The sequence below is a fragment of the Dipodomys spectabilis genome, unplaced genomic scaffold (assembly GCF_019054845.1).
Source record: "Dipodomys spectabilis isolate Male_0828 unplaced genomic scaffold, ASM1905484v1 ptg000034l, whole genome shotgun sequence".
NCBI classification, from domain to species: Eukaryota; Metazoa; Chordata; class Mammalia; order Rodentia; family Heteromyidae; genus Dipodomys; species Dipodomys spectabilis.
The window spans coordinates 2,245,603-2,262,130 of record NW_024870711.1 but is presented as its reverse complement, the minus strand read 5'-3'; the positions used below and the strand labels follow the sequence as shown (position 1 = coordinate 2,262,130).

The window sequence follows — 16,528 nt, the reverse complement described above, 5'->3', positions numbered from 1 at the left end:
TAAACTTTAAATAGATATTTGGCTTCAGCACCACACACACACACACACACACACACACACACACACACACACACACACACGCACACGTACACACACACACACACATGAATAAATGTCATACACATAGACACACACATATATATGCTCTTTATATGTACATGAATGTTTTTGCCTTATACACCCATGTATATGGATATGTAGGCACACAATACACATATAAATGCTATATACACACACACATATGATCTCATGAAATAATGCTGAGTGAGGCTGCCTAATATTATATAAATAAAGGTAGTGCCACCCAGACCCGTTGATATTTATGACACCTAGAGGCACAGGAGAGAGACATAGCTCCCAAGATTCTAAATGGAAAAACAACTTTTACTTAAAAAATTCACTCTGAAGTTTGATGATAAAAGCCCCAAGGCCTCTCTGGAGTTCAGAAAGGTGTAGAGATGCTGGTAATTCCTGGAAAAGAGGCTAAGGTCCTCGTGGCTTGTACCTGTGGGTCAGCACCTCGATGCTGATACCTGGTCTGGTCCTCACTTTCCTCTGTGGTTGTGATCTGCCTCTTCTATTTTTATATGCACACACTAGGATTCTCTAAAGACAAAGCCAATGGTTTGTCACTTCCTTTTATTTAACTTCTTCCTTTTTTGTCTTGCTTGGTAAGCCCAGCTTGGCCTTAGACTTGTCCTTCCCTTTAACCTCTCAAGTATACCACCAGGCCCACATTTAGCTTTGCTTTGCTTCTTTTCCTTCCTTTTTTCTTTTCTTTTTTTCTTTCCTCTCTTTCTCCTTCCCTTCCTTTCTTCCTTTCTTCCTTCCTTCCTTCTCTTCCTCCCTTCTTCTCTCTCTCTCTCTCTCTTTCTTTCTCTCTTTCTTTCTTTGTATTAGGGCTTGACCTTAGAGCCTTGTACTCTCACTTGGCTTTTTTCCTCAAGGCTAGTGCTCCACCACTTGAGCTATACCTTCATTTCTGTCTTTTTGCTGGTTAACTGGGAGATGAGAGTCTCGTGGATTTGTTTTCTCAGGCTGGTTTTGCACTGTGATCCTCAGATCTCTGATTCCTGCATACTTAGTTGCTGCTGATGTCTACCTTTAGCTTTTTCTTAGGAAAAAAAAAAAAGAATTCTCTCTTATTTAGCCATTCATCTTGTTGGATGTCATGACTTAGAATTGGCATAAAGCTTGTCAGTTTTTCAAGTCTTTACTCATCCACTCAGGGATCAATACTGAGTGCCTATTGTGTCTCTAGTATGTGTAGTTAAAGGTGAGGAAGAAATAAAAGAGAAAACTTTGTTCTCCCTGAAGCCAACACCTAGCAAGATGAGATATCCAGGGAGCACAATAAAAAGTAAGCTAAACGGAATGCTAGTCCTAGACAGCTGAATAAAGAAGTAAATGAGTGGCAAGGTCTGGGGCCTGGCGCTCAGCCTGGGAAAGCAGTGAGAGGAGACAGTAAGAGTCAGATGGCGGAACACAGAATACAGGAGCTGTGCATGCTGGCTCCCAGCAGAAGCATGCAGGGCGTTTGTAAAGCCTCCGGGTTCTCATTACCCTTTGACATGTTGACTCTGTATGGTCTGGGGTGATGAGAAGGAGGATTCTTTTTTCTGGTATTGGCTTTGTACTCAAGGTCTCACACTTGGCACTTCTTGGGGAAGGAGGTGATCAGAGCCTGCTGAGCTACTCCTCTGGCTTGTTTTCCAAGGGTTAGATAGGGTCTCGCTTCCTGTCTGGGCTTAACCCTGGGCCTTGACCCACTTATTTAGGTTTTCCCTTGCTGTTGGGATTACAAATGTAGGCCACAGAGTCTGTTCTCTCTATAGGTATAGAATCTTGAAGTCCCCGCCCCCAAAGCCAGGCTAGCCTGCAACCACAAACCTTCATTCTCAGTTTTCCACTAAATTGGGGATAACAGGTGCACCTTACTATAACAAACTATGGGTTGAAAGGGAATCTTGTGAACTTCTCTGCCCAGGCTGGCCTTGACCTTCAATTCTCCTGACCTCAGCCTTCCAATCAGTTAGGTAACTAGAGGCATGAGCCATCAGAACCTGGTTTAGAATGATAGGTATTTAACAAGCTGATTCTGATTCTTGGTTCCCCACAGTGAGAACCAGTGTTCTAGAGATCAAAGGCAGCTGGGAGGCTAAAGTCCAAAGAAACATCTAGAAACCAGCAGGGCCAGCTCTACTGGGGAAGGAGGTGATCAGATTCTTGCCAGTCACCCAGTCCATCTTGCCTTTCTCTCCTCTTCCCCCTTCCACAGGATGGAAATCACTTCCTGGCCTATCTTGGACCCTAACATGTGGCTCAAAATGATGAGTGAGGATTTTCTGGTTGAGAACAGCAAGCACAGCCTCCTTCCGACGCAGCGGGCACCGTTCGTTTAATGGGTGGGGAAAACCCACAGGCACGTGGTCTATGGAGCATGAAACCATCTCACCAGCTTAGCAGCATTTAAAACTATGGCTTGCTCCTTCCTCCTTGAAATGCTTTGCCCCTTCACGTCCTCCTGCTTTCCATCTTGGCTTACTTTTCCTAAGTCTACTTTGTAGCTTCTGCCCTTGTCCTTTAAACATGTTCTCTTCAGGGTCCTTCAGCCATTCCCGTCTCCCCCCCCCATCCCTTCCCTCTGTAGGTGACCTCACGGGGCTCATGGGGCCCTCCTGCCCCTCCCTGGTCTGAGCTCCAGATCTGCATAGCCAGCTTCGTCTCCAGGATGCTCTGAGATACTCCCCAGCCACCTAAACCCACCAGGCCTAAGCGCTCAGAGAGGGGAGGACACCAGATGTCTACCTGCCCCCAGTCCCATGCCAGTGGCTGCTTTTGAATGGAAATCCAAGGGCCTACGTGCAACCATTTGGAGGAGAGAAAAAAATGGAGCAACATCTAGGGAGTTCCTGTCTGAAATTTCTCTCTGTTTTCTTCTCCTTTGCACTCTTCCTTTCCTCCCTTCTCCCTCTCTCTGTTTCTTATTTCCCTTTGTCTCTGTTTCTATCCATGTGTCTCTGTCTCGGTGTGTCTGTGTGTACCTGTGTATCTCTTGTGTGTCTGTGTGTGTCTCTCTATGTCTCTGTCTCTGTACATGTCTGTCTCTGTCTCCACGTATCTCTGCGTCTCTGTCTTTGTGTGTCTCTGTGTCTCTGTCTCTGTCTTGTCTCTCTCTGTGTCTGTGTGCCTCTGTCTCTGGCTCCCTCTCCCTCCATGCCTTGTCTCTTAGGTTCCGCGTAAGTCTCTAATGCCATGAAGTGAGGAGCTGGGAGACTGCATGTGTGGGAGGTAACCCCATGCAGCTTGCACACGAGCTGCACAACAGGGCATGGTACACTTGGAAAGCAGGATCTTCTTGTGAACAAATTCCTCCCTGAAACCTCAGTATATTACACAGGCTAATATAGGGTGGGGTGATGGTTGCAGCAGAAGCGGACTTGCCTTTCCTTGTGGGGACCCCTCCTTATAGAGGTTCTCAGGGCTGGATTTCTATTCGAATTTCCTAAGGAGCTTGGAGAACCAGCCCAGGCTGCCTCTGAACCATGCCAACTGAATCCAAATTTCAAGGAAGAACTCAGGCAGCAGAGGTTTTCCCAGATGCCTCGGATGGAGCTGTGGCGGAGCCGGCTGCTGGGTCTCTCCTCCGTCACCCCGAGCCCACGGAGCCTGGGGAAAGAGACTAACCATGCGCAGAGTGCGGGCCAGTCCGGGCAGGATATTCCAGGAGGGGTCCTGGGAGAGCTTGTGATGGTCCCGTTTGGGCTAAAGGAATAGTACACTCACCTGAACAAGGTTCAGTTTCTCACACAGGTGAGATAGGAGGACATTTTTTTTCTTCCTCTACCTAAAACTCCAGGCGTAGTTCCGTACCTTAGTTGTTCCCAAACTTAGGTAGAAAATAGAGGAGAGTGGCTTCTGACCCCTTAGCTTTCCTCAGAGACCCAGGGATTCCGCTTCCTCTTCCTCCCCAGGCAGGTGACACTCCGCCCTCAGGATAGCCCTGGGACTCCAGGGCACCATTTGAAAATGTCAGAAGCAGTCACACGGGTGGAAAGAACTCTGGAGCTGAATTCTAATCCCGGCTCTGCCGCATGCTAGCTGTGTGACTGGGGGCATTGTATTCCCTCTGGGCCTCAGTTTCCTCCTCTGTAAAATGGGGACACAGCATCTGTTTCACGGGCATGGGGTAAGCGTCTTCCTGTAGACGGGTGACTGATACACACTGGTGCCCTCAGCCCTCTGCTCAAGCTCCAGGGCTACTTGTGTGTTGCAAACTAGAATGATGGGAAATGGCAGGCTCGCTGGCTTCTGCGCATATTTGACAGCAGGACACATGGGGGCCTTCGGCTCCTCTTTGGGGACTTCTGCAGAGCTGCTTCAGACTAAGCCGAGCTGAGCATCCATTGCTGAAGCCAAGCACCTGCACCATGGGGCAGACCTGGTGGATGGCCAAAGCCCAGCACGTCCAGCCAGCCTCTGAGGCTGCGCGTGGACCTGGACTCAAACTCAGGAAGGCCTTTGATCAGTCCACAGCAGAGGAGCAGAGCCCTCGCTCACTCGTGAGTTCCTGCAGAAGTCACACCAACAGACTCCACACCAGCCTTGCATCTGAAGAGCCCCCACCCCCACCCCAGGCCAGCTGACAGGACAGAGGCTAGAGAAGGTGAGCTGGGAGGGGAAGGACGGCCACTGGTTGAGAAACCAGATGAACCCAAGGTCCTAAAGAGCTGGTGGTGGTAATGCGTCCGGCTGGTGCCTCAGCCTTGGTCTCCAAGGACACACCCCGACTGGTTGTGCATTTAGGGTTCTGCTCAGAAGCATCTGCAGCCATCACCCCCAGACAAAGACTTGACTCAGCATTTGCTTTAGTTCCCTTACTATGTAGTGTGTGCTTCACTTGACATTACTCCTCACCCAGGGGCAGTTAGAAAGAAATGCAAACTTCCAGCCAAGGATGCTGGTATATCTCAGTGCCTGGGAGGCTGAGGCAGGAGGATCAAGAGTTTGAGGCTAGCTTAGACTACATAGCTAGGCTTCATTTAGAAAGAGAGAATGAGAGCTAGGTACCAATGTCTCATGTCTATCATCCTAGCTACTCAGGAGGCTGAGATCTGAGGATCGCAGTGAGAAGCCAGCCCAGGCAGGCAAAAAGCTGGAAAGGGAGGTGTGATTCAAGTGGTAGTGTGCCAGCCTTGAACAGGAAAAGTCAAGCAAGAATATGAGCTCAAACCTCAGTAGTGGCGCACACGCACATGCGCGCGCGCACACACACACACACACACACACACACACACACAGTGAAATGAAAAGGAAAAGATAAATGAGAGAGAGAGAGAAAGAGAGAGAGAGAGAGAGACAGAGAGAGAGAGAGAGAGAACGTGTGAAAGGCAGGCTCTCACTCAGAACCTGCACTTGAACAGGTGTCCCAGGGGATTATTAGAGAAGGAAGTAGAAGTAACATAGCTCCAGTTTTCTCCTGGCTGGCCCAGCACCCCAAGCAGCATTGCAGGACACGGGCAGAGTACTGTGTACTTATGCACTGTTGACTCACAATTCATTTTCGCCAATGGGGCCTGTGGGATGCTGGGAATGAAAGATGGCACCAGACCCTGTACTTTTTGCCAGAGTGAGAGGCGAGACCCAGTGGGCAGAGTGCAGGCAGGTGCTGCAGGGACCAGCAGGGACCCTGGCCCGGCCCTCCATCATAGGTGGATAGGAAACAGAGTGTGTGCTGTGTCTTACCTCGTTCAGCTTCTCAGGACTGAAAGCAGAAGTCAGGACTCCTCTGACCTCTTCCCATCTCTTCCCACGTAAGAATAGGATGCTGTTGGCTACTGGCTTGGGCTCCAAACCTGACACCTGATGGAAAATATGGAGCACAGGTTTAGGACACACACACACACACACACACACACACACACACACACACACACACACACACACAGAGCTACCTAGGTAACAATACAGGTTCATGTTAAAAATCCTGATTAAAATCCTCCAATGATCCAAACTTAGATCTCTCTTGCAAGATGCAGAAGAAAGCTGCAAATACTCCTAGGTGATGACGGAAGACTCAGCCAAGGGGCCAGATCTGCTGGCCCAATTCTGCCCAGTTGCAGCCGCTGGTCACCATAGAAACATCCCAGCACCCTGGTGAGCTCTGCTGTCCCCCACTGAGAGAGGGTCCCTTTGAGTATGTGCAGCACTGGCTTCTGGAGATGAGTCGTCTGTCCTAGGACCGGGAATCAGGCCTGAACTTCAATACAGAGGGTTTGTGGGGCAGGATTGGTTGGGTGGAGCCCAGAATTGAAAGGCTCATGTGTCTGGATTTTTAGGGGTGTGGGTGTGGAGAAAAGGGAGTGGGGAAAGGAGAGGCCTCCCAAAGATTTTGCCAGCAGAGTTGCTTCCAACAGCCCATCTGCTACAGTGTTTCTGTTTCCTAGCATTCATTCACTTTTTCCCCCTCAGTCAACAAACACTGGTGGAATGTGCAATGTGTGTGTAATAGGCTGAGTGGTATCTCTCTGCCTGCTGCAACTTCATTTAGTGAACTCCTCACCCCCAGGAACCTGAGAGTGGGACCTCATTTGCATATAATTACCTTTAATATGGTAAGAAAAGTAAAATGAGGGCCATAAGGGTGGGCCTCCAATCTGATATGATTCATGTCTTTCCAAGAAGAGATTCAAAGAGAGAGCTCACAGCACCCTGATCACACACGTCCTGTCTCACGTGGGAGAAAAGTGTTTTCTGTTGTGTAGGTTCCCCCCATCGGGGCTGCTTTGCTATGTATAGGTCTCCCTAGAAAGCTCAGACAACTGTCAAGAACTTGGCTATCAGTGCAGTGCTGGTGGCTCACACCTGTAATCCTAGCTACTCAGGAGGCTGAGGCCGGAGGATCATGGTTCAAAGCCATCCCTGGCAGGAAAGTCTGTGAGATTCCTATCTCCAGTTAACCAACAAAAAGCTGAAAGTAGAACTATGACTCCAGTGGTAGAGAACCAGCTTTGAGCGAAAACACTAAGGGACATGAAGCTATTGCAAGATGGAGTAGGAGAAACACTAGAACTGATAGGCTTAGGTGGGAACTTTTTGAAGAGAGTCCCAAGGGCACAGCAAATAGGAGACAGAATTGGCAAATGGGGTTACATCAAAATGAAGTTTTACAGTAAAGGACATAGTTACTAAACTAAAAAGATAGCAGACAGACTAGAAAATCTTTACCAGCAATACATCCAACAAAGACCTAATATCCCAACTATACAAGGACCTTACAAAATGAATACCCCCAAACTAATTAACCAATCCATAAATGGGCAAAGGAGCTTAAGAGAGACTTCTTGGAGGAAGAATGGCAAATGGACACATGAAGAAATGTTCAACTTCCCTGTCCTTTATAAAGGAAATGCAAATCAAAACAATTCTGAGATTTCTATCTCACCTCAGTTAGCTTGTCCAACATCAAGAACCCAAATAACAACAAGTGTGGGCAGGGATGTGGGGAAAGGGGAACAGTGCAATAATGCTCCATTGGTGGGAGTGTAAACTAGTAGTACAGCCACTCTGGAAGGCAGTTCAGAGGTTCTCAGAAAACTCTACCTTCCCTACGACCTAGCCATACCACTCCTGGGCATCTACCCAGAACATTACAAGTCAGGATACAGTAAAGACACCTGCACATCCATGTTTACTGCTGCACTATTCATAATAGCCAAGTTATGGAAACAGCCCAGATGCCCTACAATAGATGAGTAGGTCAGTAAAGTGTGGTATGTATACACAATGGCATTTTACTCAATCGCTAGAAAGAAATATATATGTATATATACATACATATACAAGTGTATATATACATATGTATACATATTCATATATATATGTATATATATATATATTTTTTTAAGGGATAGCACAATACAGGCCCCGAGTTCAAGCCCTAGTTTTGGCATGCAGAAAAATGACCTTCCATTTTTAACAATATTTACCATAGAATCTTTTATGCAGGGCATCACGTGGCAATGTCCTCTCAGTTCTTAGTAATAGTCACACTATGTACATGTCCTTAGCTCAGTCATTAAGCCCTGCCCCTCAAAGCCAAGGGCTCCGGTCACTTGCCCGCGTGATCAGCATGTCTACCCGCAGTCTTCTATGGGGGTCTACTCTCACTTTTGCTTCAGTAAATCTCACTCTGTTGAACTCTGTGTGTCTGCCCCTGAATTTCTTCAGCAAGACCAAGAGCTATCATTTGTCCCCAGGGACAGGCACTATTGACTAAAAATGATTACTCGGGCCCTCAAAGAGTTCACAGTCTGGTGAGGAACCAGAATAAGCTCATGGATGAACCAACAGGTATTTATGAAAAAGGGAACTGTGTGTGCGTGTGTGTGTGTGTGTGTGTGTGTGTGTGTGTGTGTGTGTGTGTGTGTGTGTGTGTGTGTGTGTGTGTGTGTGTGTGTGTGTGTTAGTACCGGGGCTTGAATTCAGGGCCCTGTGCTCTCATTTGACTCTTTCTGTTCAAAACTTTTTGCCTTCCACCACTTGAGCCATACCTCCACTTCTGGCTTTGGGCTGGTTAACTGGAGGTAAGAATCTTAAGGATTCTTCTGCCCAGGCTGGCTTCAAACTGTGATCTTCAAATCTCAGCCACCTGAGTAGGTGAGCAGGACTGAGTAGGGCAGCAGACATGAGCCCCCAGCCCCTGGCTAGAAATGGAACATTTTTATGAATGGAGGGGATGTGGGGGTGTATCGTGGGGTGATTTGTGAGGAAGACTTTTCTGAGGAAGAGCCTTTTTTCCTCCCTAGGCCACACTATTCATTGAGTAGTCACAAATGATGCCTAGAGTTGTTCACGCAGCCTGGCCCCACCGACATAGGGATGTAGAAACAGGGGTTAACAAAATCTAGCTCTGCTCCGAAACACGTGTGCTCTGTGTGGCTAAGCTATTTCTTTTCACTGTTTTAATTATAGTTGAAACATGAAGCCAGCCAGCATAATTCAAGCCTTGTAAGAACTCCTATTTAGGAGAAAATTATAATTTTCTAATAAAATATGAACACTCAAAATAAGCCATAAAACATCACTGCAAAGTATCCAGAGGATTTAATTATATATTAGAACCAAGTTGCTGGGCAAATTTTTTTTTTCTGCAGAGGGATACCTCTCTATATTTAGAATGAAATTCTTTAGGAGTGCCGCGGCCACTAAATGATGGTTTTTATGGAGTTTTGGGAACATAATCTGCTGTTTAGGTCCCAGAGTCAAAAGAGGAAATCATACATTATGTATATTTATAGAACGGCAAAGTCCCATTCTGTACCACAGCAATGAGCCATTTCACGAGGAGAGAGGGATGAAGATTCACATGTTCTCATGAGACAGAATACCTTTCAGGTAAGAGCCAAGCGGGGAGCCTTCCTTAAGGATTGGATCTATGCTTCTGCTAATGCTGCTGCTGCTTCTCCTCCCCCTCCTCCTCTTCCTCCTTCTTCTCCTCTTCCTCCTCCTTTTAGTAGTACTGGGGATTGAACTCAGGGCCTCATGCTTGCCAGGCAAGCGCCCTAAAACTCAAGCCATACCTCCAGTTAGCACTGGTGGTTTTCAGTGTAGGATCTTGATTTATGCCTAGGCTGGTCAGGGCTACAATCTTCCTACTTGTGCATTCTCAGCGACACGGGGGTGACTATGCTCACTAGGCCACAGACGTGTGTTAAGATGGAGTCTTTCAAACTTCTTTTTGCCCAGACTGGCCTCGCTCCAACCATGATCCCCTTATCTCACCTGCCAACTAGCAAGGGTCATAGGCTTGAAAGACCATACCTTGGTCCATGCAATATTTATTGATTTGTTTTGAGCCATAGTGCAACTTCTAGGTTTCTGTGGTTAACTGAAGATAGGAGTCTCACTAAAACTATGCATTACTTGTGTGTGTGTGTGTGTGTGTGTATGTGTGTGTGTGTGTGTGTGTGTGTGTGTGTGTGTGTGGTATATGTGTATAAAAATTGTGTTTATTTACTCTCCACATTTAAAAAATAATTTACTAAGTAATTACACAAAAAGGTTACAATTCCCTAAGTCAGGTTATGAGTACAATACATCTTGGTCAATGTTCTCTTCCATTGTTCTTTCCCATTTCCACCTTACCTCCCTACCTCAAGTTATAAAGTTCAATTCTACATAATGTGTGTTGAATAGTATGACTGTACTGGGGGAAAAAATCTTATCTTCCAAGTGAGAGATGTCATCAGACCCTTCAATATCTCCTTTCCCATACAGCTGTGACATTGCTCTGATGTAAACCTAGTCCATCTACTAGAACTATGCCTCATTTTTCTATGTGTGCTAGTCCCAGGGCTTGAACTCAGGGCCTTGCTATCCTTAGCTTTTTCCACTCAAGGCTATTGTTTTTCCAAGTTGAGCTACTCCTTTACTGCTGGCTTTTTTTTTCTGGTTAATTGGAGCTAGGAATCTCATGCACTTTCCTATCTGGACTGGTTTCAAATTGGGAACCTCAGATCTCACCCTCCTGAGGAGTTAGGGTTACAGGCATGAGCCACTGGCACCCAGCTCAGCTGTGCATTTTTTCATGGTAAAGTTTGGCTGCCATGGTTATAGGAATGTTTTCTTGCTGGGTGTCAAGCCATAAGAAGGAGAGCAGCAATCTGGCCATTTCAAAAGTGCTGTCAGATGATGAAAAGACATTAAAAAATGTAATACGTGAAACGGTGGTTGGATTTTAGAATGTTTAAGTAGAAGATCAGACAGTGGCATTTGGAATGTACCCAATAAATATTTATTGCCTGCATATTACACAGAAGAGGGAGTTTAAGTTGCTTCCATGACCCCGAGGGTGGAATCAGGTTTCATGGTGGAAGCCAGGGGAGACATTACAGCTCATCTCCAGGGAAACCACCCTACTCATCCAAAGTCCAAATTAGTCCAAGGGAAGCCAATCTGCCTGGAATAATGAATCTTCCCCATCTCCACCCTGGAATTATGCACTGAAGCTTGGGTACCCAGAAAATCTCAATAAGGACTAGGCAACTTTCAATCCAGAACTCTTCTAATTCAATCACTTCACCTCCAGAAGAACATGACATGTATTTAAAAATATTTGTTTGGGGCTGGGAAGGTGGCTCAGTGGTAGAGTGCTTGCCTTGCATGCCTGAGGCCCTGGGTTCAATTCCTCAGCACCACATAAGCAGAAAAAAAAAGCCGGAAGTGGTGCTGTGGCTCAAGTGGTAGAGCGCTAGCCTTGAGCTGAAGAGCTGAGAGACAGTGCCCAGGCCCAGAGTTCAGGCCCATGACTGGACCAAAAAAAAAAAAAAAAAAAAAAATATATATATATATATATATATATATTTATATTTGTTTGCAGCCAGGTGCTGATGGTTCACACCTGTAATCCTCGCTATTCAGAGGGCTGAGATCTGAGAATCACAGTTCAAAGCCAGACCAGGCAGAAAAGTCTGTGAGTCTGTTATCTCCAATTAACCATTAGCAAACTGGAAGTGGAGCTGTAGTTCAAAGGGGTAGAACACTAGCTTTGAGTAAAAAAATGCTCAGGGACAGCACCTAGGCCCCGAGTTCAAGCCCCATGAGTGACAAACAAAAACAAAAACTCCAAACACCTATAAAACTACCAAAATACTCAGGAACAAATTTAACAAAACATGTATTAAAACTCTACATTGACGCTGTAAAGCACTGTCAAGTTAAATTCAAGAAAACCTAGATGAACAGGAGTAAGGCCGCCTTGTGGGTTGAAAAAGTCAGTAGTGTTGTAATATCAATTCTTCAAAAATTGACAAGCTGCCTCAAAAACAGGTCTACATGGACCTGTGGGGGTCGCTCTACCATCATTCAGGGTTTGTTATGAAGCTATAATATTTCAGAGTGTGGTATTTACACAAAGGTAAACAGATTGACTAAGGCTACAAAGTAGAGTCCAGAAATGAACTCACACATCTGGAGTCTGAATTTGGGTCAAAGGCGCTGGTCAGTGAGGTGAGAATGGGTGTTCCTCCCCACAGGCTGCATGGGGGGCATCTGGATGCCAGCATGCATACACAGAAATTGGAGCTGGGCTGTGCTCCCAAGGAGGAAGGGGAAAACAAAGAAAGCTGGTAGAGAATATCCTTGGAGGTAGACCTGGTTTCTCAAACAGAATAACAGAAGCCATGAAAGATGATCATTTGGGATGGAGTGTGGCTCACACAGTGGAAGTGTCAGCCGTGCCTGAAAAAGCCAAGCGAGACCACGAGGTCCTGAGCTCTAGCTCCAGAACTTACAAAAGGAAGAAAGAACAAGAATGAAGTCATGGTCCTCAAGGACCACGCACTTGGTTGTAAGGTGAACACTTGTCGCTCAACCCTTGGCTAACACTCGGGGAGTTAGGAATGTGGCCTGAAATGCAGCAATGGTTGCATGGTGGCCAACTGTGAGGATTCCCTGGGGAAGATGTGCATGTGTGTATCCTTTCCTATAAGATCTCATCATCAAAGAAAGCCTAATTTCTTCATAGGTCAGCCAAGGAGACTCTTGGGATGGTCATGCAGCCAGTCTCGATGGGCAAGTTATGACAGAAAACCTGCATGTTTGTGTCTGTGCTGGCACGGGGAAGTAGCCATGTGCTGTGCATTCATTATGGGCCAAAGTGTATGCCCACAGCCTGGCAGAGCCACCAAGGCCCACCCACGCTTCCCACAGTGCTGCAAAAAGCTGTAACTCACTGTGCAAATTATCATGTGGAAATTGTATGGAATCTGAACCTACAGATGGGAAAAGGGAAACAGGCAAGAACCTTGACTTGAGACCGGGTTGGTTTCCAAGATGCCTGAAGAGGGCAGCCAACTGTTTTCCAAAGTCACACAAGAGTGGTGAGCAACAAGCAAGGAGAGAGGGAGGCGGGGAAGGGAGGGGGGCGAGAGAGCCCCCATTAACCACTCCAAGGAATACTGTGATTCCTGCATTGCCAACTTGTTGCACATGAAGCATTCTAGTTGGTGGCAAGAATATGAATATCAAGTTGGGCAACCATGGCTCGTGCCTGTAATCCTAGCCAGTTGGAGGCTAAGAATGGGAGGATCAAGGTTAGATGTCAGCCTGAGCAGAAAAATTCAGGACACTCATCTCAACAGAAGAAAGCTGGATGTAATGGTTTGTGCCTGTCATCCTAAATGATACAGGAGCCTGAGATTGGGAGGCTACTCTGGGCAGACAAGTCTAAAGATTCCATCTCCATGGAATGAAGCTGGATATGGAGGCATGCACCTGTGATCTCAGCAACTATGGGAAGTCTAAAATAGGTGGGTCGGGGTACAGGTACACGCCTGAGCAAGAAGCAAGACTCAGTTTAATAGCTAGCAAAAAACAGGGCTGGAGGTGTGGCTCAGCAGTACAGCACCTGCCTAGCAAGCATGAGGCCCTCGTTCAGATCCCCAAAGTTAACTTCCTGTTGAAGCAAGGGTTTACTAAGACCACACATACACACAAAAGAAGTCATTTTCAACAAGGTTCTGAATTTAAAACAATGAAAAAGTCCTGCAAGGCAGAAAGAATATTGAGCGTTCAGAATCAATACCACTTAGCACTGTCCACTTCTCCATTCTCAGGCCCCCCGGGCACCCTGGGCCTTTAAAGATGCTGAGCTCGCCGGATGTCAGTGGCTCACGCCTGTAATCCTAGCTACTCAGGAGGCTAAGATCTGAGGATTGTGGTTCAAAGCCAGCCCGGGCAGGAAAGTCTGTGAGACACTTATCTCCAATAAACCACTCAGAAAACCGGAAGTGGCTCTGTGGCTCAAGTGGTAGAGTGCTCGCCTTGAACTGAAGAGCTGAGGGACAGTGCCCAGGCCCAGAGTTCAGGCCCCACAACTGACAAAAAAGATGCTGAGCTCCACCCTTAGCTATCATGTTGAAAACTCAGAGCTAAACACATTTCGCAGACCAAGTGCAACTACTTCAGCGTTCTGATTCTCCAGCACCGGAAGGAAGCAGGTGAAACTGGACAGGCAAGATGACAGGAGACAAGCAGCCCAGTATGGCTGTCACCTGGCTCTCCCAGTGGACAGCCCGACCGGGGGCGAGCAACACACATCTCAGACCAAAAGTTTCTCGTGCATTGCAAAATTTTCCACATCCACCCAAGAAGAGAGAGACAGAGACAGAGAAAGAGGGGTGATGGGTGATGCAGTTGATCCCATGGTTTGGGTTTTGTGTTGTCTTCTGTCAGGAAGAACTCTTATCTATCTGACTGGACTAGAGCTGTGGTATAGGTAGAGCACCTGGCTAGCAAGGGTGAGGCCCTGAGTTCAAATCCCAGTGCCACCAAAAAAAAAAAAAATGGTACTGAATTCTTCAGGATTAAGACCTGCAGATCCTATAACATGGGATGAGCATGGTGGAGTGGGCCTGTCTTTCCAGCTATAACAGGGGTCCTAAAATAGGTGGATCATGATCCGTATGTCAGCCCAGGCAAAAAAAAAAGCAAGACCTAGCTCAAAATAATCAGTGCAAAAGGGAGCTGGAATCATACCATTCCCTATGAAGCTAGGAAAATTGAGGGGATGGATGGGGTAGAGAACGATGAGTGGGAGACACTCATTCAGATGCATTGTACTCATGCACTGATATGTTGAATGGTAACCCCTTTGTACAACTACTTAAAGAGAATAAAAATTATTCTTAAAAAATGGGCTGGAGGAGTGGCTCAGCAGTAGAGAGCCTGCCTAGTAAGTGTGAGGCTCTAAGTTCAAACTCTAGCATTGCCTAAAACCATGACAACATCAACTGAAGGAAGGCGGGCTTCCCTGGGGAATGCATGTCCACCGTCCTCACACATGAATCTTCACTGCACACACTACGGATGTGTCAGGATGTTTTCATGTAAGGGCTAAAGAGGTTACCTGGAGATCTAGACGAACAGATTTTCAAAAATCTGTTGGTGGCAGGGACAAGTTGAAAGGGGGTATGACAAACTTGCCGTGGTGACCTTATCTTCTCAGTACATATCAGCAGGAGGGTCCCCGAGGCCCTGGGCCGGGGCTGATCTTCCTGTAGCTCTGGATAGGGTGCTCCTTGTCAATGAACTGTGGTGAGCCAGTGTAGTCAGAGACAGATTGGCATTGCTGAAGGTGCCAGGGACTAAGACTTCCAGTAAGTCCTGTGCCTCAATGCTGAGTCATGTGACCAGGCCCAAGGAGGCCGTGGCTTCATGTGACTCATTCTTACAATTCCGCCCACCATGCAAGTAGATGCTGCTCTCTTTGAGAGGCTGACCCTTGAGGGTTTATGGTACTGGATAAAATCACTCACCAAATCTCTCCCATGGCTTTCATGTGACATTTGTGAGTCAATGGTGTGGCCCATTGTCTGTGGAGAGCTGACCTCTGGGTGGCTCATGAGGACCTGGGGGTTGGTGCCTCTTCTCTGCACACATTGGGAACTCCACCTTGCTTCCCATTCCTTCTGCCCACCCACCATTTTGGACTAAAACTATCTCTGAGGTACCATGTTGTGTGATTTGGCCTATCTCTCCCATGTCCCCATCCAACTGGACCAACCAGGCATAGGCTAAATACCAGCCTGTCTCTCATGACCCCTTCCCCCCAGCTTCCCCAACTCCAGGCCAACAGTAAGTTCAAGCACTGTGTAGGACCATTACTACTGAGACCCAGTTTCCACACACACACACACACACACACACACCCATATTTTTTTTTTTTTTTTTTGTCGGTCCTGGGGCTTGAACTCTGGGCTTGGGCGCTGTCCTTGTGCTCTTCAGCTCAAGGCGAGCACTCTACCACTTGAGCCACAGCACCACTTCTGGTTTTCTAGCAGTTTATTGGAGATAAGAGTCTCACAAACTTTCCTGCCCGGGCTGGCTTTGAACCGCGATCTTCAGATCTCAGCCTCCTAGGTAGCTAGGATTACAGGTGTGAGCCACCGGAGCCCAGCTTCCACAGATATTTTTTTTTAAGCCAACCTCATGACTTATCATAACCAAGAAGAACAAATTCACACTAATTTAAAAAAACTCACAGGCCAAGGTGCTGGGGCAATTGACATTCTTGAAATGCTAAGATTAAGTTATAATGGTAAACGATGGCTGCACAAACATAGAGAAACTTCTGGAAGGACTGAAGGCACCAACAGTAGTCCAGGAAGTCCATACAGGAAATGAGCATTTAAAAAAAGAGAGAGAAGCTATATGGGCTTAAGTGTCTTAAAAAAAATGTGAATGGGAAAAAATAAACATTTCCTTCAATGATTTTGAAATTCAAATGCTTTCTCAGTACTGATGAAAGTGGGAGTTCTCTCCAACGTTAGCGGGGTGCTTCACCCCACCTCCCATCCGTATTCTCTCACTCAAACCCATAACTTAGACCTGGATCTGTGCTCAGAGCAAGCTCTCCATTGATGAACAATGAAACTATGTGTTATTTAAGTTCCTTCCCACTTCATGCATCAAAGTCATATTTCTGTGCCACCAGGGACCATTTGGAGTTTGCTAGCATGGAGTAAGT

General features: G+C 46.7%; 1 protein-coding gene across 1 annotated transcript in view; it reads right to left on the bottom strand.

Annotated features, from left to right (window-relative positions):
- Tbxas1 (thromboxane A synthase 1) overlaps nucleotides 1–16,528 on the bottom strand; it is a 140,851-nt gene that overhangs the window by 62,690 nt on the left and 61,633 nt on the right. The window contains exon 5 of the mRNA XM_042677300.1: nucleotides 5,746–5,862. Coding sequence (XP_042533234.1) covers nucleotides 5,746–5,862 — 117 coding nt within the window. The remainder of the gene's footprint in view (nucleotides 1–5,745; nucleotides 5,863–16,528) is intronic.